The sequence below is a fragment of the Coptis chinensis genome, chromosome 7, assembly GCF_015680905.1.
Source record: "Coptis chinensis isolate HL-2020 chromosome 7, ASM1568090v1, whole genome shotgun sequence".
NCBI classification, from domain to species: domain Eukaryota; kingdom Viridiplantae; phylum Streptophyta; class Magnoliopsida; order Ranunculales; family Ranunculaceae; genus Coptis; species Coptis chinensis.
In genome coordinates this window covers 85,934,228-85,951,275 of record NC_141462.1, presented here as the reverse complement: position 1 = coordinate 85,951,275, position 17,048 = coordinate 85,934,228, and the positions used below count along the sequence as shown (strand labels likewise).

Genomic DNA, 17,048 nt, shown 5'->3' with positions numbered 1-17,048 from the left:
TTGAATATGGCAATTGCTGGGATATAAAATTATAAACAACCATCTAGGCAGCGCTTTCTAGGGGTGTAAAAAAAGGCCCTCAATCCGTCAGCCCAGCCCATGGGCCGAAAAAGTCTTCAAATTTAAGCTCTCATGCAATATAAAAGCTAGCTCGGCCTGGCCCTCACGTTTTGAGAGAAAGGTAAATGTCCTCAAAGGTCCTCACAAAGTCTCATTAATGTCCTCACAACTTTTAAATATAATTTTATTTATATTTTGTTAAAAAGTATATAATTGTATAAATAGCAAAATGAAAAGTATGTTTAACATAAGTTAGTGTTTTGTATAAGCTCCTCTAACGTTACATCAAAAATCTAGTTTAAAATAACAAATTGTTCCATTATTGGGATATGAACCCGGGTCACTTCTTCATATATAAACAAGAATAAAATATAAATCAGAGTGATGTGATATGATCCTTGGCATATGGTAATTAAGTTTTTAATCAACTTCAACTAATTAAACATAAGTTATTCTACAAATCTATAACACCACATCATATTTTTGGTCTCATATACATTTCTTATTGATTCATAGAATATATCGACACATAAAACTTAAGAACGAAATTTTTGAATTTTATTATCTTACAAATTTTAACAAAATTATTAATTAAGTACATTAACCAAAATCAAAATTGGAAAAAGCTATTATTTAAACTTGATAATTAATTTACCGCGTATCAATTTAACAAGATTATATTGTAAATAAAGAGTTTAAGAGAATAATCAAACCCGGCCCTCAATTCTCTAAAGGGAGGACGGAGGTGAGAATTAGGGCTTCACAATTTTAACATTGGCCCTCATAGCCCCTCACTACATAAGAGGACCGACCCAGCCCGGCCTGTTTTACACCCCTAGCGCTTTGGCTTTGGAGACCATAATTGCCAAATAAGTTTTTACCTTTCACAGTAAAAATGACTTTTAGCAATGCGTTGATGATGCTCTTATATGCCCATATGCTTGTTTTCCATGACAAAAATGCCGCAACCTTTCACTCTTTTGATATCTGCAGGAGTTTTAGGTGGTCAGCATTTTGTATTATGTTTGTTTCAATATATGAGTTAAAAAGAATAATACCAAAAAGAGATTTAATTTCTAAATTATTTTATGACTATTAAAACAAAAGGCACTGCACTTCACCAGAGTTCAAAAGACAACAAAATTGTAAAAGCTGACTGGAAAAACAGCAAACACTTGATTTTGAGGAGGAAGATATGCTTCAATCCTTATCCACAAATGTTGATTCTGCCAGATCAATGGCTCGAGCAAGACCAGCGGCTTTGTTCTCACATTCTTTCTGCTCATCTTCAGGAACACTGTCGGCTACAATACCAGCGCCAGCTTGAAGATGAGCAATCCATTCACGACGTTTGTTTGCATCCTTGTATGAATACATTGTGTCGTAACGTGTTCCAGTTTGGAAGACAATAGTCCGCAAAGCAAGTGCAATATCCATAGTTCCATTAAATGATACACCACCAAAACCACCGCTGTATGGTCCTCGTCTCGTGACTTCCAACTGATCTATCAACTCCATGGCTTTAACCTATTACATCAGAGTATACAATACCATAAACACACAGTATAAAAGGGGGAGAACTCCCCAGGCCAAGTTAATAAGAGAAGCACAGTGGGAAGACACAATTAGGTAAAGCTACAGAACCTACCTTGGGTGCCCCACTAACTGTTCCAACAGGCAATGCAGCACGTAGAGCATCCCAGCAAGTGAGATGATCAAGCAGCTCTCCAGTAACCTGCAAGAAAGCAAAAAAGTAGTCACAAGGGGCCTTGAGGCAGCACATTTCTGCACTCCGTGTAGCAGATAGATTTATTAAGTCACCCGAAGTTAGAATAAGTAACAAAAAGAAGCCAAAACAATAATCAGATGTATACTATAACAACCAGATATACAGTGATTTAATAGTATACACTAAACATTATGGATAAAAAGTTATAAAGATATCTTTTCCATAAATATAAATGAACTTCTACAGCTAAGCAGCAGAATCATGTGCTTGCATCAGTTGTTGTGCACCACAAAAGAGTATATGTGCATTCAAGTGCAGCTTCAGATTCTACCCTGCTGCAGAGCTTAAATTTGCATTTAATAATTATGCAACAGGATCATGGATTGGGAGCTTGCTTCAATAAATAGATAGTTAATAACTTGGATCAAGTTATAGAAAACTTAAATAAACTGCCATAGCAAGAGGACGGAAGTGTATTACTTAGTTCTTCTAAATGGACAGGAAGTTGCCTTTCACATACTGATAGAGAACTCACAATGCAATGGAAAAGCAAATGGTTTTTGGAGCAAGCAGCATACAAAATCCTACACATAAAATAATGCAGTGACGAGGATAGGAAGCAGTTCTAAAGCCAAACTAATCACCGTGGAGTTATATTTGTTAACTCATGTCACAATCTAAATGATACACAGACAAGACAAATTATACCTATCACATATTTGGCTGATGCTGGCAGTGTTTTCTAAGATGGGCCAAGGAAGTGCTGAGTTTTGCGGCCAATCTTATTGACAATGAGCCAGCATGGAGCTATGGACGAGGAAACTCAATACAAATGCGGCCAATCTTATTGACAATGAACCAGCATGGAGCCATGGACGAGGAAACTCAATACAAATGTATCTCTCCCCAGAGTAAGGACAGCAATTGGTAAACTGATCCGATACAGTATGGGATAGTGGAAGTTGGCTCTCTGTTTAGAACAACTGATCCACAATATTGTTCAAGTTGAAACGACAGAAGTAGGCCGGGCAAGAGAGTCCAAGTAAGGACAGACTCCCTCAAAGCAGTTCAGATCAATAATAACAAAGAGTCACCCAACTGCAGTGACTCAACTAATTTTATGACATTTAGTCCTTTATGTTCTCTTTTACATAAAATCATTTGAAGGGGGACACTACAGGATTGGTGGACAATGGAGTTTGAGTATCTAATAGATCTATTGAGGTCTCATGGCCTTGATGCTAGGCGGAGGTAACTTGGACGAGTTAATGTTTGTAGTTTCTACAGAGTGGAGTCCTTCACTAAGCCTAAGGGAAAGTCCGATTTATAGTAGACACCATACTGAGCACATGAGAATTAAATATTTACTAGAGAACAACGCTTCAAGCTATTACGTGGGAAAACAGTGAGTAAGAATTCCTAACGGGAAGCACAGTTCCATACCGTTGAGCTGATGTGCATCACATGAGAATACCGTTCAACATTCATTAGCTTCTCCACCTTTACAGAACCAGGTTTCGATACCTACAATGAAAGACCACTTAGAATGATAACCTTCTGCATATGCTAGAAACCAATAATCATTGACAGTAGAGAAAAATAATAGAATTGGCAGTGATGATGCACAGCAACACATGCCCCAATTCACTCTCAGTAAAATTTCGCTGTACCAGGTGCATAACATTCCCAGATTCGCTACATAGGGATGAGCATAGCAAGCTGAAGTTCCTGTAAGGAACAGGAATCCCGTAACTTAGCTATGGGCATACTGAAGGTTGCCTCTATTAGCAGTTTACTATTCATTGACTAGTGGAACATCAATAATTACAAAACTGGACATGTGATTTCTTCGAATCAACTGAGAAAGCAAGAAGACACCTCCCCGTGCATTAATATAACTTTTAATATTAGTAGCCTAGTATGTCAAATCTGAGTCTCGGTTATTAGGCTTCTTCACAGTTAAATTATATGTTATCGAGAAGGAAGAAAGAAAGAGAAAAATGTGGTAAACAGGAAAGTACAGCCTTAAGTGGTTTCGGCCTTCTCTCATTTTTCAAGCGGATTACGATAATTTATATATTTGGAATTAGAGAAACATGCAGCATGTACTGGAATTGGAGAAATATGAGTTACCATTTCGTATGAGTATTTTCTACTTAAATTAATCAAGTACCTTCCCAACATCATTCCGCCCCAAGTCAACCAACATAATGTGCTCCGCACATTGCTTTTCATCCTTCAACAGCTGCTTCTCCAGTTTCTCATCTTCAATGTCTGTCTTACCTCTTCTAACCGTCCCAGCCAGTGGTCTGTTGACAATTTTATTCTGTAGAAAGGAAGTGGTTAGCACGTATGATTTTTGATAAAATGCCAACATAAGGAAAACAAGTTCTCTTTTTAAGAATATACATAGGTAATAAAAGAATTGTCTGAGGAAAAAAATAGAGGTAAACATGTAAGAAGTTTTCTGAACTCACGTCATTTACACGAGTGAGAATTTCCGGGCTTGAAGCAACCAAAATGCATCCTCGAGCCTGATAATAATTAAAAAACACACTTTTGAAGTCTGAAAAAATAATCACAAAGCCGAAGGCATATGCCTAGCCATGCAAGAAAAACAAATAATTGTTGTAATGCATCGAAAGTCATATAAAAGATCAGACATACTTGCAGGTAAGTCATATAGGGACTTGGATTCACAACTCTTAATGCTCTATACACTTCGAAAGGGTCTGCAAATGTTCGACGCTCAAAACGCTGACTCAACACGATCTGGAATATATCTCCAGCCTTGATGTGTTCTTTCGCCTGCAATACAGCCTTTTTATATGCTTCACTCGTCATTGTAGACTTCTTCAATGAAGAGCCAAACTGGCGAGTGTGTAACTTCACATCACCCGCAGGTAACCTTGGACTGACAATAGAAAATTAAATCAAGTGTGAAGTAAGTTAATGCTCGTAATGAGACTAAAAGAAAGGATGCTAACCAAGGGACCAATGAATTGGGCGTGACAAAGATACTCACGTATCTATATTTTGAACTTTAGACACTAAAGTTTTTAATCTGTTCATTCCGTCCTCATAAGCCTCCTCAACTGTTGAGTATCGATCTACACGCACCCAATGAATCACATATGCTTTCTGAGGAAGAAAGATAACAATAATCAACAATGAAGTTATGAAATACGATTAACATGTTTATGTAATGACCATAGATACAACTAAACTTAATTACACAGAAACTGGAAAGTTGTAGTTTCCAAACACAAAAACGTCCAATGACAAATTAGAAATCAAATTTAGATGGGAAAATGGTAAAATGAGAGAGTAGGTTTATTAATGCAGTATCATAATCTCAAAACCTAAAATAGAAAATCAACTCAAGCATTTTTGTTTCACAAAAAGGAAAATAAGTAAAATATCATATATAACAAAAATGTCCTGTTGGCTTAGATGGAATGCATCCTCGTTAGTGCGATGAACAAGACAAAACTTAGAGATGCTCATTTGCGACAAATGCTTTCCAAATCACACTGATGCTATGCATTGAGATTCGCCTTATAGCATTTTTCAGTGTGGCGTACACCAAAGGTTGTAGCCTTGAGGTAGAGTCGGGCTATATCCTCAGTGGGCACAAAAAGTAAGTATGTCATGGATCCGTTCCATTCGTTTTTTATTTTCATATCTTCTCACGCCCCTCCCATCCCCATTTAGTGACAAAAATGTGACTATTGATGAATGTTACTCATATGACACGTTGTTTACTTGTTTCTAACCCTCAAATGGTTGTATCCACCACCTAACAGAGAATTTATAATGATGCTGAACCCGGGAGAACAACACCCCACCTAAATAATACATAAAAGTATTCGGAAACCTCTCTTCAGTTCTCTTTGTTCTATTGTTTAGATAAGCAAAATCCAGGAAAATATAAAAGGAAAGCAGAACAAGATTCAAGAAGTGAGCTGCCAGTTGGATGCAAACAATGAAAACACAAATGAGGATATAAGCAATTGTATGACAAATGTGCCAAATAAAGATCTCACACACCCACTTTCCTAATAAACCTGTATATCTGTTCTTAATATCACATGAATCTCACATTTAACTGCCTGTTCAAACTTTAAGTATGCTTTCCTCAATTTATAAGTATAGTTCCGCAGTTATAGTCATTGTATATGAGAACATAAGCGGATCGAATTGGAAAATGGAAAGATTTGTATAAGTCTAATTGTCAAATTAAATAATTTGTCGAGTGTGAGAACTCATATACGAATAACAGATCAAAGCCAGATTACCTTCTCAACATGATCAAATACTATCACATCATCGTAGAGGCCTAGATGAACATCTGCAAGGTTTCTATCATCCTGAGGTGCACTTGAGAATGGGAGCTTTTTCTTTTCCACATATCGCACAGTATCATACGAGAAATAACCCACCCAACCACCTGTTCATGATTGCACTGAATCAGTTTGGGAGTTTTTCATATTTTCCAATAACTCTTCATTGATACAGGCAGCACGAGTCAACAAACATAGATAGCTAGCTCTCCGCAATTAGAGAAATATGAAAAACTCTTGGGTTGAATTTATAATGACTGATATCTGATACTAATGTACACATGAAGAGTTGATTGTATTGTAAAAGAGATGTACAGACCCACACCAATATAAAGAGATATGTCATATTACCTACGACTACAGATACAGATGAAAGGAACATATATAACACCATAAACCATTTTCATTTCAGTAGAAAGCATAGTAAGGGTGAGTCTAAATGTAATTCCTCAAAACTGAAGTTGTGATCACTAAGCTTATTCGGAAAAAAAATAACTTGATCAAGAGAAAATATCAGAAAACCTGTATGAAAAAGTATCATTCGCCATATTCACTAATACAATTGACTCTCCAAGCTATGCATGTGGTGCAGCTAAAAGCACCTTAGTTGCAATCTTAATAACTTCATACGTTGATACAATCACAAACAAATCGTTCTTAGTCAATCAGAATATTTCTTTTTTCTTTGTACAGAATTGCCATTTAAATTAATTACCATAATATCAAAAATAGAGTACCTTTATTACGTATACCTATCACTGAACAAATCCAAATTGTCGAATTTAAGTCAATTATGACACGTTTCGAAACATAACTAATAGGATATCACAATACGACAAATTAGTTAACGATTTAATCTCCTTACCGACAAATGCATTTGGAAGTTCATCAAGAAGTTGGGGTTTCCATGTTTCCATCATTCTCTGAGGAATCGTCATTGGATCCTCAACGTATTCTTCGGTCCTACGACCTGCCTTATGGTCCATAATCGTAACGAAATTCTCTTTTGCGACAATTTCCACAGTGGGCTGAGCTCCAATAACGCTATAACGTCCCTAACAATATATATCACTAAAAGCTCATACACAAGAACCAAAAGACCCAAATTTCCCAAAACGACAAATTAAATCAAACAAAACAAAAGTGAACCAGGGCTTACGACATTCGTTCCCTTAGCCCCTTGCTCAACTGATTCAAACAAGAAGCTGGGCGCTTCTCGATCATCTTCATTGACAAGACACCGATACGCAAGTACAGGAGTTAAGTGATCAGCAAATATACAACGATATAACGGAACTACATTCCCTTTCTTCGTCGCTTCTTCAAACTTCACTGCTTCCTCAGCTAAAAAAAAAAAAAAAAATCAATTTTAAAGCTCAAATCTTTTTTCAAAATGGCGACATTCGGGGATGTGTAAATTCTTCCTATAAACTGTTCCTCAGTCAAAAAGCTAAAATCCAGCAACCCCAAACAGTAATATTCCATAACAATTGGTCCTTATTGGCAATTAGGCCTTTGTTGGGCATTGCTGGATTTTAGCTAATATCAAAAGGGTATTTGAAAACACAGATAATAAGCAAATGAAGCAAAAAAAAAAAAAAAGTGAAAAAAGAAACAGTACCTAAAGGTGGAGTAGTAGAAACAGTAGAGCATTTCAAAGAAGGAAAAGAACGACGAGAAGTTGAGTTGATGAAAGTAACTGAACTTATTGAACTTCTTCTTCTATTACTAGACGTTGGAAATAAACTTACAGTTGACGGAGAAAAAAGACGAGGTGAAACAACCAGGCCTTCCATGCATTCGTTAATGAGTTTTTTTAGCACAGAGAAATTTTTTCACCGTTTTGGTTTTGAGAGGAGAGAAAGTTTTGAACTAGAATTTATAGAGAGATTACACATGGCACGCATGGAGAATGGAGAGACTGTTTATTTTTGGATTTGGAAAGAAAGAATTTGTAATTGTAATGTTAATAAATATATATATATATATTCTTTTAATAGTTATTTGTAAAAGGGTATTGATTGGTTTTGCAAATTAGGGATTTATGGATTCTTTGCAGTTGGAAAAAGATTCTTTTGACATTTTGGTATGACCTTAATTTGGATGATAATGTCAATTTTTTTTTTCTATATTAAGTTTTTTCGTATTAATGTCTGAATAATAATTTGAAAACTTGTTCGTGTTACATTTCCGTGTAACAATTGTAACACGAGTCGATACAACATTACAACGACGACCTTAGTAGTTAGTACGGAAAAACAAGTTGTAGTAAGGTAATTTTCGTTTTCTTTCTCAAACCAGTTACACTCGCCGCACTCTTTCCAGAGAATCCTGATTCCGAAAACCAACCGTTTGTCCCTTTTGTTTCAGGTAAACGAACTCTCAATCACATTGGCATATTCTGTAACACACATGCCTATTCGGTAGGGCGCGCCAATATGTGTCCCAACTCCCAACACCCATGACTAGGATTAGTAGGATATATTCCAAAAGATGCCTAGATGGCAGTCAGACTCGATCTTATCATATTCAAAAAACTTAGAAATTGAAACAAAAACCTTCAACAAAGCAGTCTATAGCATCGCCACGCACTCGATCACATCACAGTATTTATATCACTCCATTCAAATGAACTCAATGTCCAAAGCAAATTCATCAACACGACCATAGATTTTAATTGACGAATTTTTGGGAAAATTTAAACTAGGAATTTTAGAAGACAACTCACTAGCTTGTGAGATGCATAATGCCATAAGGTCCTCGGATGCACAATTTGGCATCCAAAGAAGGCCATAAGGTGGCATTTATGCAACCAACTAATTGGGTTGCCATTGGCATTCCTCAAAATAATACATGTAACTGGAGAAGGAGTGTCACTGGATAGTAAACGAATGTGGTCCTATACTCCTAGCTGATCTTGTTTTTTTGGTAACTTCCTAGCTGATCATAATCCACTAGTTTCAGTGTGTAACTGTATCCTTCAACATCGAATTGAAGTCCGTATAAAGGTGTTTGATGTGAAACAGTCCTAACCTTATCTAAACATTTCAATAATCTCTACAATCCTAAATTGCAAGCACAATTATGTCTTCTCTTTATCTCATATATTTTCATTATCTATGTACTTTCTAAATCTAAAGATTTTTCCTACTTAATAGGGATAAATGGTCATTGGTAATACAGCAAAAGACTGTTGACCCAAACAGTAACTTTGTTTTCATAAGAAATGGGCTTAAGGGTAACCTGGTATCTTACTCAAAGCTGGGCCATGGATGTTTATTGCCAAATCCAATCAAAGTTGGGCCATGGATTTTAATTAGACTCATAAATTTCTATATTTGTGGGCGCGACCATAGTCCATAGGTCCATCTGATGTAAGAATTAAGATGTCACTATGTCACAAATGGTATGCCGTATGTGTCATTTTACCAGTTCTATTCTATTAACAGAAAATGGAACATCAAAGATTAATTTCATACCACAAAAGAAATCTGGTAGCTCATCAATTTGGGAAGGGATCCATCTTTCCATGATTCTCTGAGGAATAATAAGTGGATCATCAACAAATTCTTCAGTCTTTTGACCATCCTCATTGTTCATTATTGTCACCCTATTCTCCTTTGCCAATATCTCCATCACTGGCTTATGTCCCACTGCACTGTAACGCCCCTACATAATCAGCTGAACTCAAACTAGTGAACAACAACACTAAAGACACACAAAATCAATATACATCGATTGGTCAAGAGACATGGTACATGAGTCAAAATTGGTCAAACAGTGATTAATTGTTTAACGTGGAAAATATAATTTTAAGGCCAATTTTGCACTGATCTTGGTGACTTTTAGATGGATACATTTTTTTTTAAATCTTTTCTTATTGTAAATGTCTAAGTTTACCTAATGGATTATTAGGAGATTACACCAATTACACCAAATTAAGACTTAATTCTCAAGTTAGGATGAGAAAAAGAGATGGTTTTGGTTGTTATTAATGGCTGATCTTCATGAGGATGAAGGTGCCTACATATCCAGTCTGTGTATGGGAAGAGGTAGTGGAGTTTGAGTTAATAACTTAGATTGAGATCAATGACCAGACTGAAATCAAGCCACACGTAGTTTTTGGAGGTGGCTTTTATAGGCATTGAAAATGTATATAGGATTCGACACGTGTACTGATGAGTACAGATGTGCGGTCGGAAAGTGTGACATGCTTCTACAAGAAGCACGTGGGTAGTAGCCGTAGGTGTTCAGGCTTTTCTGAGCTGGCGTAGGGTGTAATGATGGTGAATGATTGTAATGGTTAATGTAATACGGCGGGAAGGAGGCTTAAGGATAATGATAGTAATGATGACAGTGGCAGGTAATGATATTACGAGGTGGTGTTGAGTGACGACTGCCCGAGTATAGTGACAAATGCCCGAGTGACAAGTGCTTGAGTCAAATTGGTTATGATCGACTTAGAGTAGGAGGTCTTTTACCTTGCCCTCTCTCGTTATGGTGTCTTTGTAGAAGACGGGCTAACAAGAAATTCGGAGAAGTCTGGATGATCGAGTGGTGGACAAGACATCATTGGAGGAGACGGTTGTTTGTGATTTGATGAAATAGCCAAGGCCTCAGTTGTTGGGCTGAACGTGCGAGCAAATAGAGAATATAGCCCTTGGTGATTATAGACAGTAGGTGCGACTGTGAGCCCTTAGTGATCCAAAGCTATGGAATTGACCTGCACTATGTGAAGCTATGCCATGAAAAACATTACTAGTAGTGAGTAAGGATTTATAGCGTAGTTGGGAAAACGAAAAAATATAGATGTGTTAACTTGGATGTCAATGATGTGTCCGTATTCCTCATGTCTTGATGATAATTTGATAAAAATCTATACCTCCGTGCTAGAATGTTGTATGAGGTCATTGTGAGGGTACGTGCTCAGCATATGTGCTAAGAGTTAGGTCGTGGACCTACTTAGATTTGGAAGTCATGTGTTGAGGAGGGCGTTGTAAGGGCGCTCGACATGAGTATTTTGAAATTGATTTTCGAAGGATATAGATTAAAATCAAGCCCTCAGTTATTGAACATTGTGTATACCAAAACGTCAAGACGTCTGCGGATCTAATTAGTTGAAATATAGAATAAATTGAATGAATATATTGGATCATGTGAGGACGTTGTGACGAGCTAAATGAATTGTATACGTAATGAGCTAATACTTATCTTGTCAAAATATATTGGCTTTATTAGGTAGAACCACCACGTTGTTGTGTTGCTTCAACCTATGAGTTTGTTGTGTAGCTGAGGTTGTTATTGTGGTTATAGGTGCTGATCAGTTTCCAGTGCCTATAAAAGTCACCTCCAAGAATTATGTGTGGCTTGATTCTAGTCTCTCAGCACCTATAAAAGTCACCTCCAAAAACTATGTGTGGTTTGATTCTAGTCTGGTTATTGATCCCAATATGAGTTATTAACTCAAACTCCACCACCTCTTCCAATATGTAGATTGAATACGTAGGTACATTCATCCTCATGAAAAGCAGCTATTAACACAACAACCAAAACCATCATCTTTTCCTCATCTTAACTTAAGAACTAAGCTTTTTGGTGTAATGTTCTTAATAGTACGGGCTATGCACGTGAGCAAAAAATATTTAAAATATATGGGGCCCACAGTTAGAGAGAGAAAAAATATAGTTTTTTTCTTTTTTTTTATATTTTTTAATTATTTTATTCTAGTGGGGTCCATATAAGAGATAAAAAAACACCAAAAAGGACAAAAAAAATAAAAAATAATGTGTGGACACTATTATGCTTGGCCCACCATTTTTATCTTTAAGACTTAAACATTCAAATATTTACCATTATGCCATCAATTTTGGTTTTTTTAAGTTTTTGAAAATCAGATAATTACTATTTTGCCCTTGTGACGGACACAAATGTGACACCAAAACACTTCCTCCTACCCCATATTTTTTTAAGGCAAATGATAAGAAGAGATCATTCTCTCTAAATTTAGTGCGCACTTCATATCGGCCATTGGATGACATGATCATACGGTTTAGTGTGGTTTGTCAGTTGTGGGCCATGCAACAACCTCGATCTCGAGAAGGAATTTCTCCATCCAACAGCTATTTGCCTTGATCTCTCCAAAATTTAGAGAGAATGATCTCTCTTTATCACGACTTGGGTTGGCATTGACTTCAGATCGATCACTTGCCTCGTTAATCACACTACTTGACGAGTACGTGTTGGGAATCAACCCAATAATGTTTTCCCTCCTTCCATGGACCGCGTCATCAAATTTTATTTTGTGGATGTGGTCCATCTCATATTAGGGGTGGGCAATGGCCTGGGTCGAGTTAGCCCGGCCCTAAACATTTAAAGCCTTTCAGTTATTAGGGTCGGGCCGGGTCATAAGTCTAAATTTCAAGCCCTGACCCTACCCTAAGCCCTCTTTAACAGTTTAGGGCCGGGCCTATATATTTTCTTTTTTTTACTGCATCAGTTTTAAAACTCATTTATATTACAAAAAAAATTCAAAGATTTGCAAACTCAAAGTCCCACCACTTTGAAATTTGAATAGCAACCAATCTAGTAATAATTCTTGATAAGTCCAACAATTTAAAATGCATATCTACAATCTAATAAACTGAAGTACATAGAGACTCATATTTATATTTCAAAATTACAGTTAAAATGCACAAGACACATTTTGGAATGAGTTTTCACCGACATAAACCGTTATTTCTTGTACTCAAATCTCACCAAAATTACATTTAACATTGAAGAACACAAAGACAAATAAGAGTATGAAATGAGTTTTACTTGACGTCAACCTATTTTTTCATTAGGCTTTGAGTGCCCAAGTGCTCATTATTGTTCTTGGCGACTAGGTTAGACGGGGAGTTGTGAGATGTACATGAGTTGTGAGATAGAAACAATTAGGTTTACAAGTTTTTATGATATAAGACAAGTTATTAGAAGTACCTATACGGTAAGTGATAAATTACAAAGGACAGTGTTATTTTAATTGAAAATATGTAACAAGGAGTTGGATAGTTTTAGTTGTGTATTTTATAGTGAAATTATAACTAGGGCTTGGTTAGGGCTTAGTTAGGGTCGAGCCTATATTTCAGAATCTTTGCCCTGACCCTGCCTTAGAAAGCATTAGGGCCGGGTCGGCCTTGCCCTAAACTCTGTGAGGGCTTTAGTTGTTAAGGGCTTTCTAGGGCTTAGGGTCGGGTCAGTCAGGGCCGGGTTAGGGTCATTAGGGCCAAATTCCCACCCCTATCTCATATGTCACAAGGTTAGAATATTATTTGTTACATCTGTATCTTGTTTCTTATTCTTAAAATAGGACAAAATATTGTCTACAAAAGAAAATTTAAACTCACCACATTTGATGCTTGAAAGCCTTGTCCAAACGAGTCAAACAGAAAACTGGGAGCCTCTCTATTTTCTTCATTTACCAGACAACGATATGCCATCACTGGGGTCAGTTGATCGCTGAATATGCACCGGTATAGGGGTACAATGTTGCACTTCTTGGAAACCTTGATGAAAGTTTCTGCATCAATAGCTTCAAACAACCAAAAAAATGCACAGAAAAATGAGTTTGGAATTGAAGAAGGGAAAAAAAAATAGAATTGCAAAAAAGAGTAAAAGAGAGAAATGTACTTAGTGATGGAATAGAGGGTGTGGAATTGAAGTTGACACGATGAGAGACTTTTCTCGAGACGATTCTTTGTAAGGGAAATGTAGACTGACTCAGGTGAGAGGAAACAAGTGTTTCCATGTTTGTATCTAAGAACAGTTGAAAAGAAATGAGGGTCTTTTAGAGTGACGCAATTTCTATTCATGTGGAATTTATGATGCAACATGGAATCTTAAATGTTCTTAAATGTGTTCAGTATTTGGTAGTAGTGAGGTCGAGTTATGACTTATGGTTGTGAGTTGCATTCATATTTCTTTTCTTGTTTTGGATACAGTGGCACTGTGACAACGAGTGATGATTGTAAGATTTTGGAAATTCCGAAAGCATTTGCGAGGAAAGTAAGATGGGACATGATAAGTCATAAGGGTCGTAATTTAGAACTTTTATTGAGGGGTCGCGACCGTAGAAATTCATTAATCATTGCTCGATGTCTACACTTCCTACCATAGTACAAAATATCTCGATATATCACGATATTTGGAGATATCTATCTAAATTTTAAAAAAAGATATATAAATATCACGATATGTTCAGAGATATATGCGACTGCAAATATCAATGATATTTAAACGATATTATCGATATTTGTGATATTTTGAGATATTTGGCGATATTTTGTGTATATAACAATTTTATTTAATATTTACTATTATATTTCAAATAAATATAAATAATGTATCATGATATATTAAGAAATATCTACAATATCTACGATATTTGTCGATATTTTAGATATATCCATAATATTTGCATGTGAAACAATGTCAAATATCTTCAAAGATGGAGATATATCCACGATACATATCCAGAAATTGAATATCGATAAATACCCATATCCTGATATTTTGTACAATGCTTTCTACGCACCTATCTAAGCATGGGATTTACATTCCGGGTTTTCCCACCTAGACGTGTCATTGTTTGTAAGTTCCAACGACCACCTTCATTTTAATTTCACAGACCTGACCTGAAAAACGGGCAAACTCGATTGATCAGGTTTACGATACTAATTCGTTGATGTCAAAAGGAAAAACAAACACACCTCCCAGTTTGAGATCGAGAATACATTCTCATCTTCATTACACTGAACTACTCAACTACTGAAGTCACTGCTTATTCACCCATAACCAGGCTGACGGCGTGGGAACAAGGCCATATTCTCCTTGAAACTCACTTTCTTGGCCAAGACATTTACTTGCATGTGCTCTTGTCATGTCCTGATCTTACCACCTCTCTTTTCCCAAGTATTTCTCATAATCTCCATTTCTTGAGTCTGTTAAAGGTACCATTCATACCTGAGTCAAATTTTGAACCAAAGTCTTCATATATCCAAGGAATTAAATTTTGTTTTCGGTCTTTGATTCGATGACCACAAAAAACGAAAATATGAGAAATTTTGTGCAAAAAATAAGAAAAAAATTACAAATACATTAGCAAAAATTATGAAATGGGTAGCAACTATATTTTTAAATTTAAATGTCCATATACCAAAAATGACCAAAATAAACAACTCTCTGTTTCAAAATTAATAATCCTTTCAAATAGACATATATATATCTCACTAATCAAATGTCTCCTATCTCACTAATCAAAATGGAGGGAGAAGATCGAGAAAGCTTACCTAGGTGAAATTAGATGAGTCTCTCAAATCTTTGGATGACTCAATTAAATATTTGAGAAAAATTAGATCATTAATGATTAGTAATTTAGTAAATAAAAATACAAAATAGACAAAACTGGTCCTATTTTAAATATTTATTGTATTTGCTATATGTAAAGGATGCTTTTGGTTCTCTTTACAAATATAGGCTTGATCAAGGGATTGGGATATTTAGATTGAATTGATCGAGTTCGTATGGACGAACTACAAGTTCTCTCTAGGGGGTGAACTTGAATCAGGTTAGATGTAGTTCCTCATCTTCTTTATATAGGTAAGATGCTCGTGCCTCATGCTCTCCCACTTCAGGTCAGATCCAGGTTTTCAGGTCACTTATGAGCCATGATGGCGAGTTATGGAGAATCAATGAGCTGCGTGCTTGAAGCGTCGGTCTTGATGGGTGTAATAAAGACTTACATTATGAGCCGTTGTGGAACGAGAGGAGTGAGCGCTATGGAGGTCGCTTCTTAGTGAGATCGTCTACTCGACTCGAGTCACTTTGAAGCGAGCTCGAAGGTCGGGTACGGGATATCGATTGGTGGTAACATCACTCTCGGCGCGAGTTGAATAGGTTGTTTGCATGAGTTGAGTCACTATGAAGCGGGCTCTGAGGACGAGGATAGGAGGTCAGTTGTTAGTTCTGTATATGATGGACACATGTGTGGTGAATACTACTCCCTCATATAGCCCCATCTCAATAGGTCGTTTAGTATGTTTAAACGATCTGCTGAGAGAGAACGTTTGCACGTGTGTAGCATATGTGTGGAATAATAACCGCCTCGTTTTGTGGAAGTTGAGAAGACAAAACGTAAGGATACGTGTCGGGTAGTGTTTAGTGCAATGATGACTTGTATTGGGAACTAAACGGGTGGCGTGTATAAGACGGTTTGGGGAACTGGAGAGTTGTTTGTTTTGCTTCATTTTCTTCAGATTGTTGAGATCGTTAAGTGCTCAAGTTAGTTCAATCTTTTCCATTTTTCCTCTTCTCGTTTTGTAGTTAAGCCTTGCTTGTTAGGTTCTTTCCTTTTTTGTCTTAAAACATGTCTGACTCCGATGATGCACGATCGGAGGAGGTTATAGTAGGTCGTTAGGGTTTGATAGTGAAGAAGATTATGTAAGATCTGAATCTGTAGTTGCTGTGGAGAGTAGCTCTGGTCGTTGTGAAGGTTCTTCTTCCAGTGGGTTGCCCCCTAGAAATGTAGATAAGTGTGCTTTGGGAAGTTTTGGAGATTTGAGAGATGCTTGTGGTATATATGTTAGCGACCTGGAGATACATGAAATTGGGGATGACGTTGACGCTTTAAGCAACGCGTTCGTCCCACGGGGATATGGGGTGGTGGTTTGTGAGGGGCAATTGTGAGCTGGCATGAGAATAATGTTCTTGCCACTTATCTGTATTATTTTTTAATTTTATAAGAAAGCACCTTGCCAGTTCATTGGCAATACTTGGCATTTGTTGAGAGTGTTCGACCTGTTGAATGAGAGATTGGGGTACCATGTTGAGATTGCTGATATTATTGAACACTTTGCTGTGAAGTGATCTCGTGCTAATAA

The 17,048-nt window shown here is 36.7% G+C and overlaps 1 protein-coding gene and 1 long non-coding RNA gene across 3 annotated transcripts; both read right to left on the bottom strand.

The window, feature by feature from the left end:
• Nucleotides 1-676: 676 nt before the first annotated feature.
• On the bottom strand, nucleotides 677-8,076 carry LOC147489572 (anthranilate synthase alpha subunit 2, chloroplastic-like). Of its 2 annotated transcripts, XR_015201251.1 has the most exons (12): nucleotides 7,754-8,076; nucleotides 7,292-7,476; nucleotides 6,998-7,187; nucleotides 6,088-6,239; nucleotides 4,815-4,930; nucleotides 4,457-4,703; nucleotides 4,267-4,323; nucleotides 3,963-4,115; nucleotides 3,233-3,313; nucleotides 1,709-1,795; nucleotides 1,182-1,587; nucleotides 677-1,047 (listed from the first exon to the last, which is right to left on the bottom strand). XR_015201251.1 is itself a non-coding variant. In XM_086571134.1 (11 exons), the coding sequence occupies exons 1-11, from the start codon at nucleotides 7,926-7,928 to the stop codon at nucleotides 1,261-1,263; spliced, it is 1,770 nt and encodes a 589-aa protein (XP_086427260.1). In that variant the 5' UTR covers nucleotides 7,929-8,076; the 3' UTR covers nucleotides 1,113-1,260. The 2 variants fall into 2 exon arrangements, 1 of the variants encoding a protein (XP_086427260.1); XM_086571134.1 differs by lacking the exon at nucleotides 677-1,047 and having other exon boundaries at nucleotides 1,113-1,587.
• Nucleotides 8,077-9,052: 976 nt separating this feature from the next.
• On the bottom strand, nucleotides 9,053-13,939 carry LOC147489571 (uncharacterized). Its single transcript, XR_015201252.1, has 3 exons — nucleotides 13,801-13,939; nucleotides 13,518-13,702; nucleotides 9,053-9,813 (listed from the first exon to the last, which is right to left on the bottom strand). It is a non-coding gene; the product is annotated as an uncharacterized LOC147489571 (long non-coding RNA).
• Nucleotides 13,940-17,048: the final 3,109 nt, after the last annotated feature.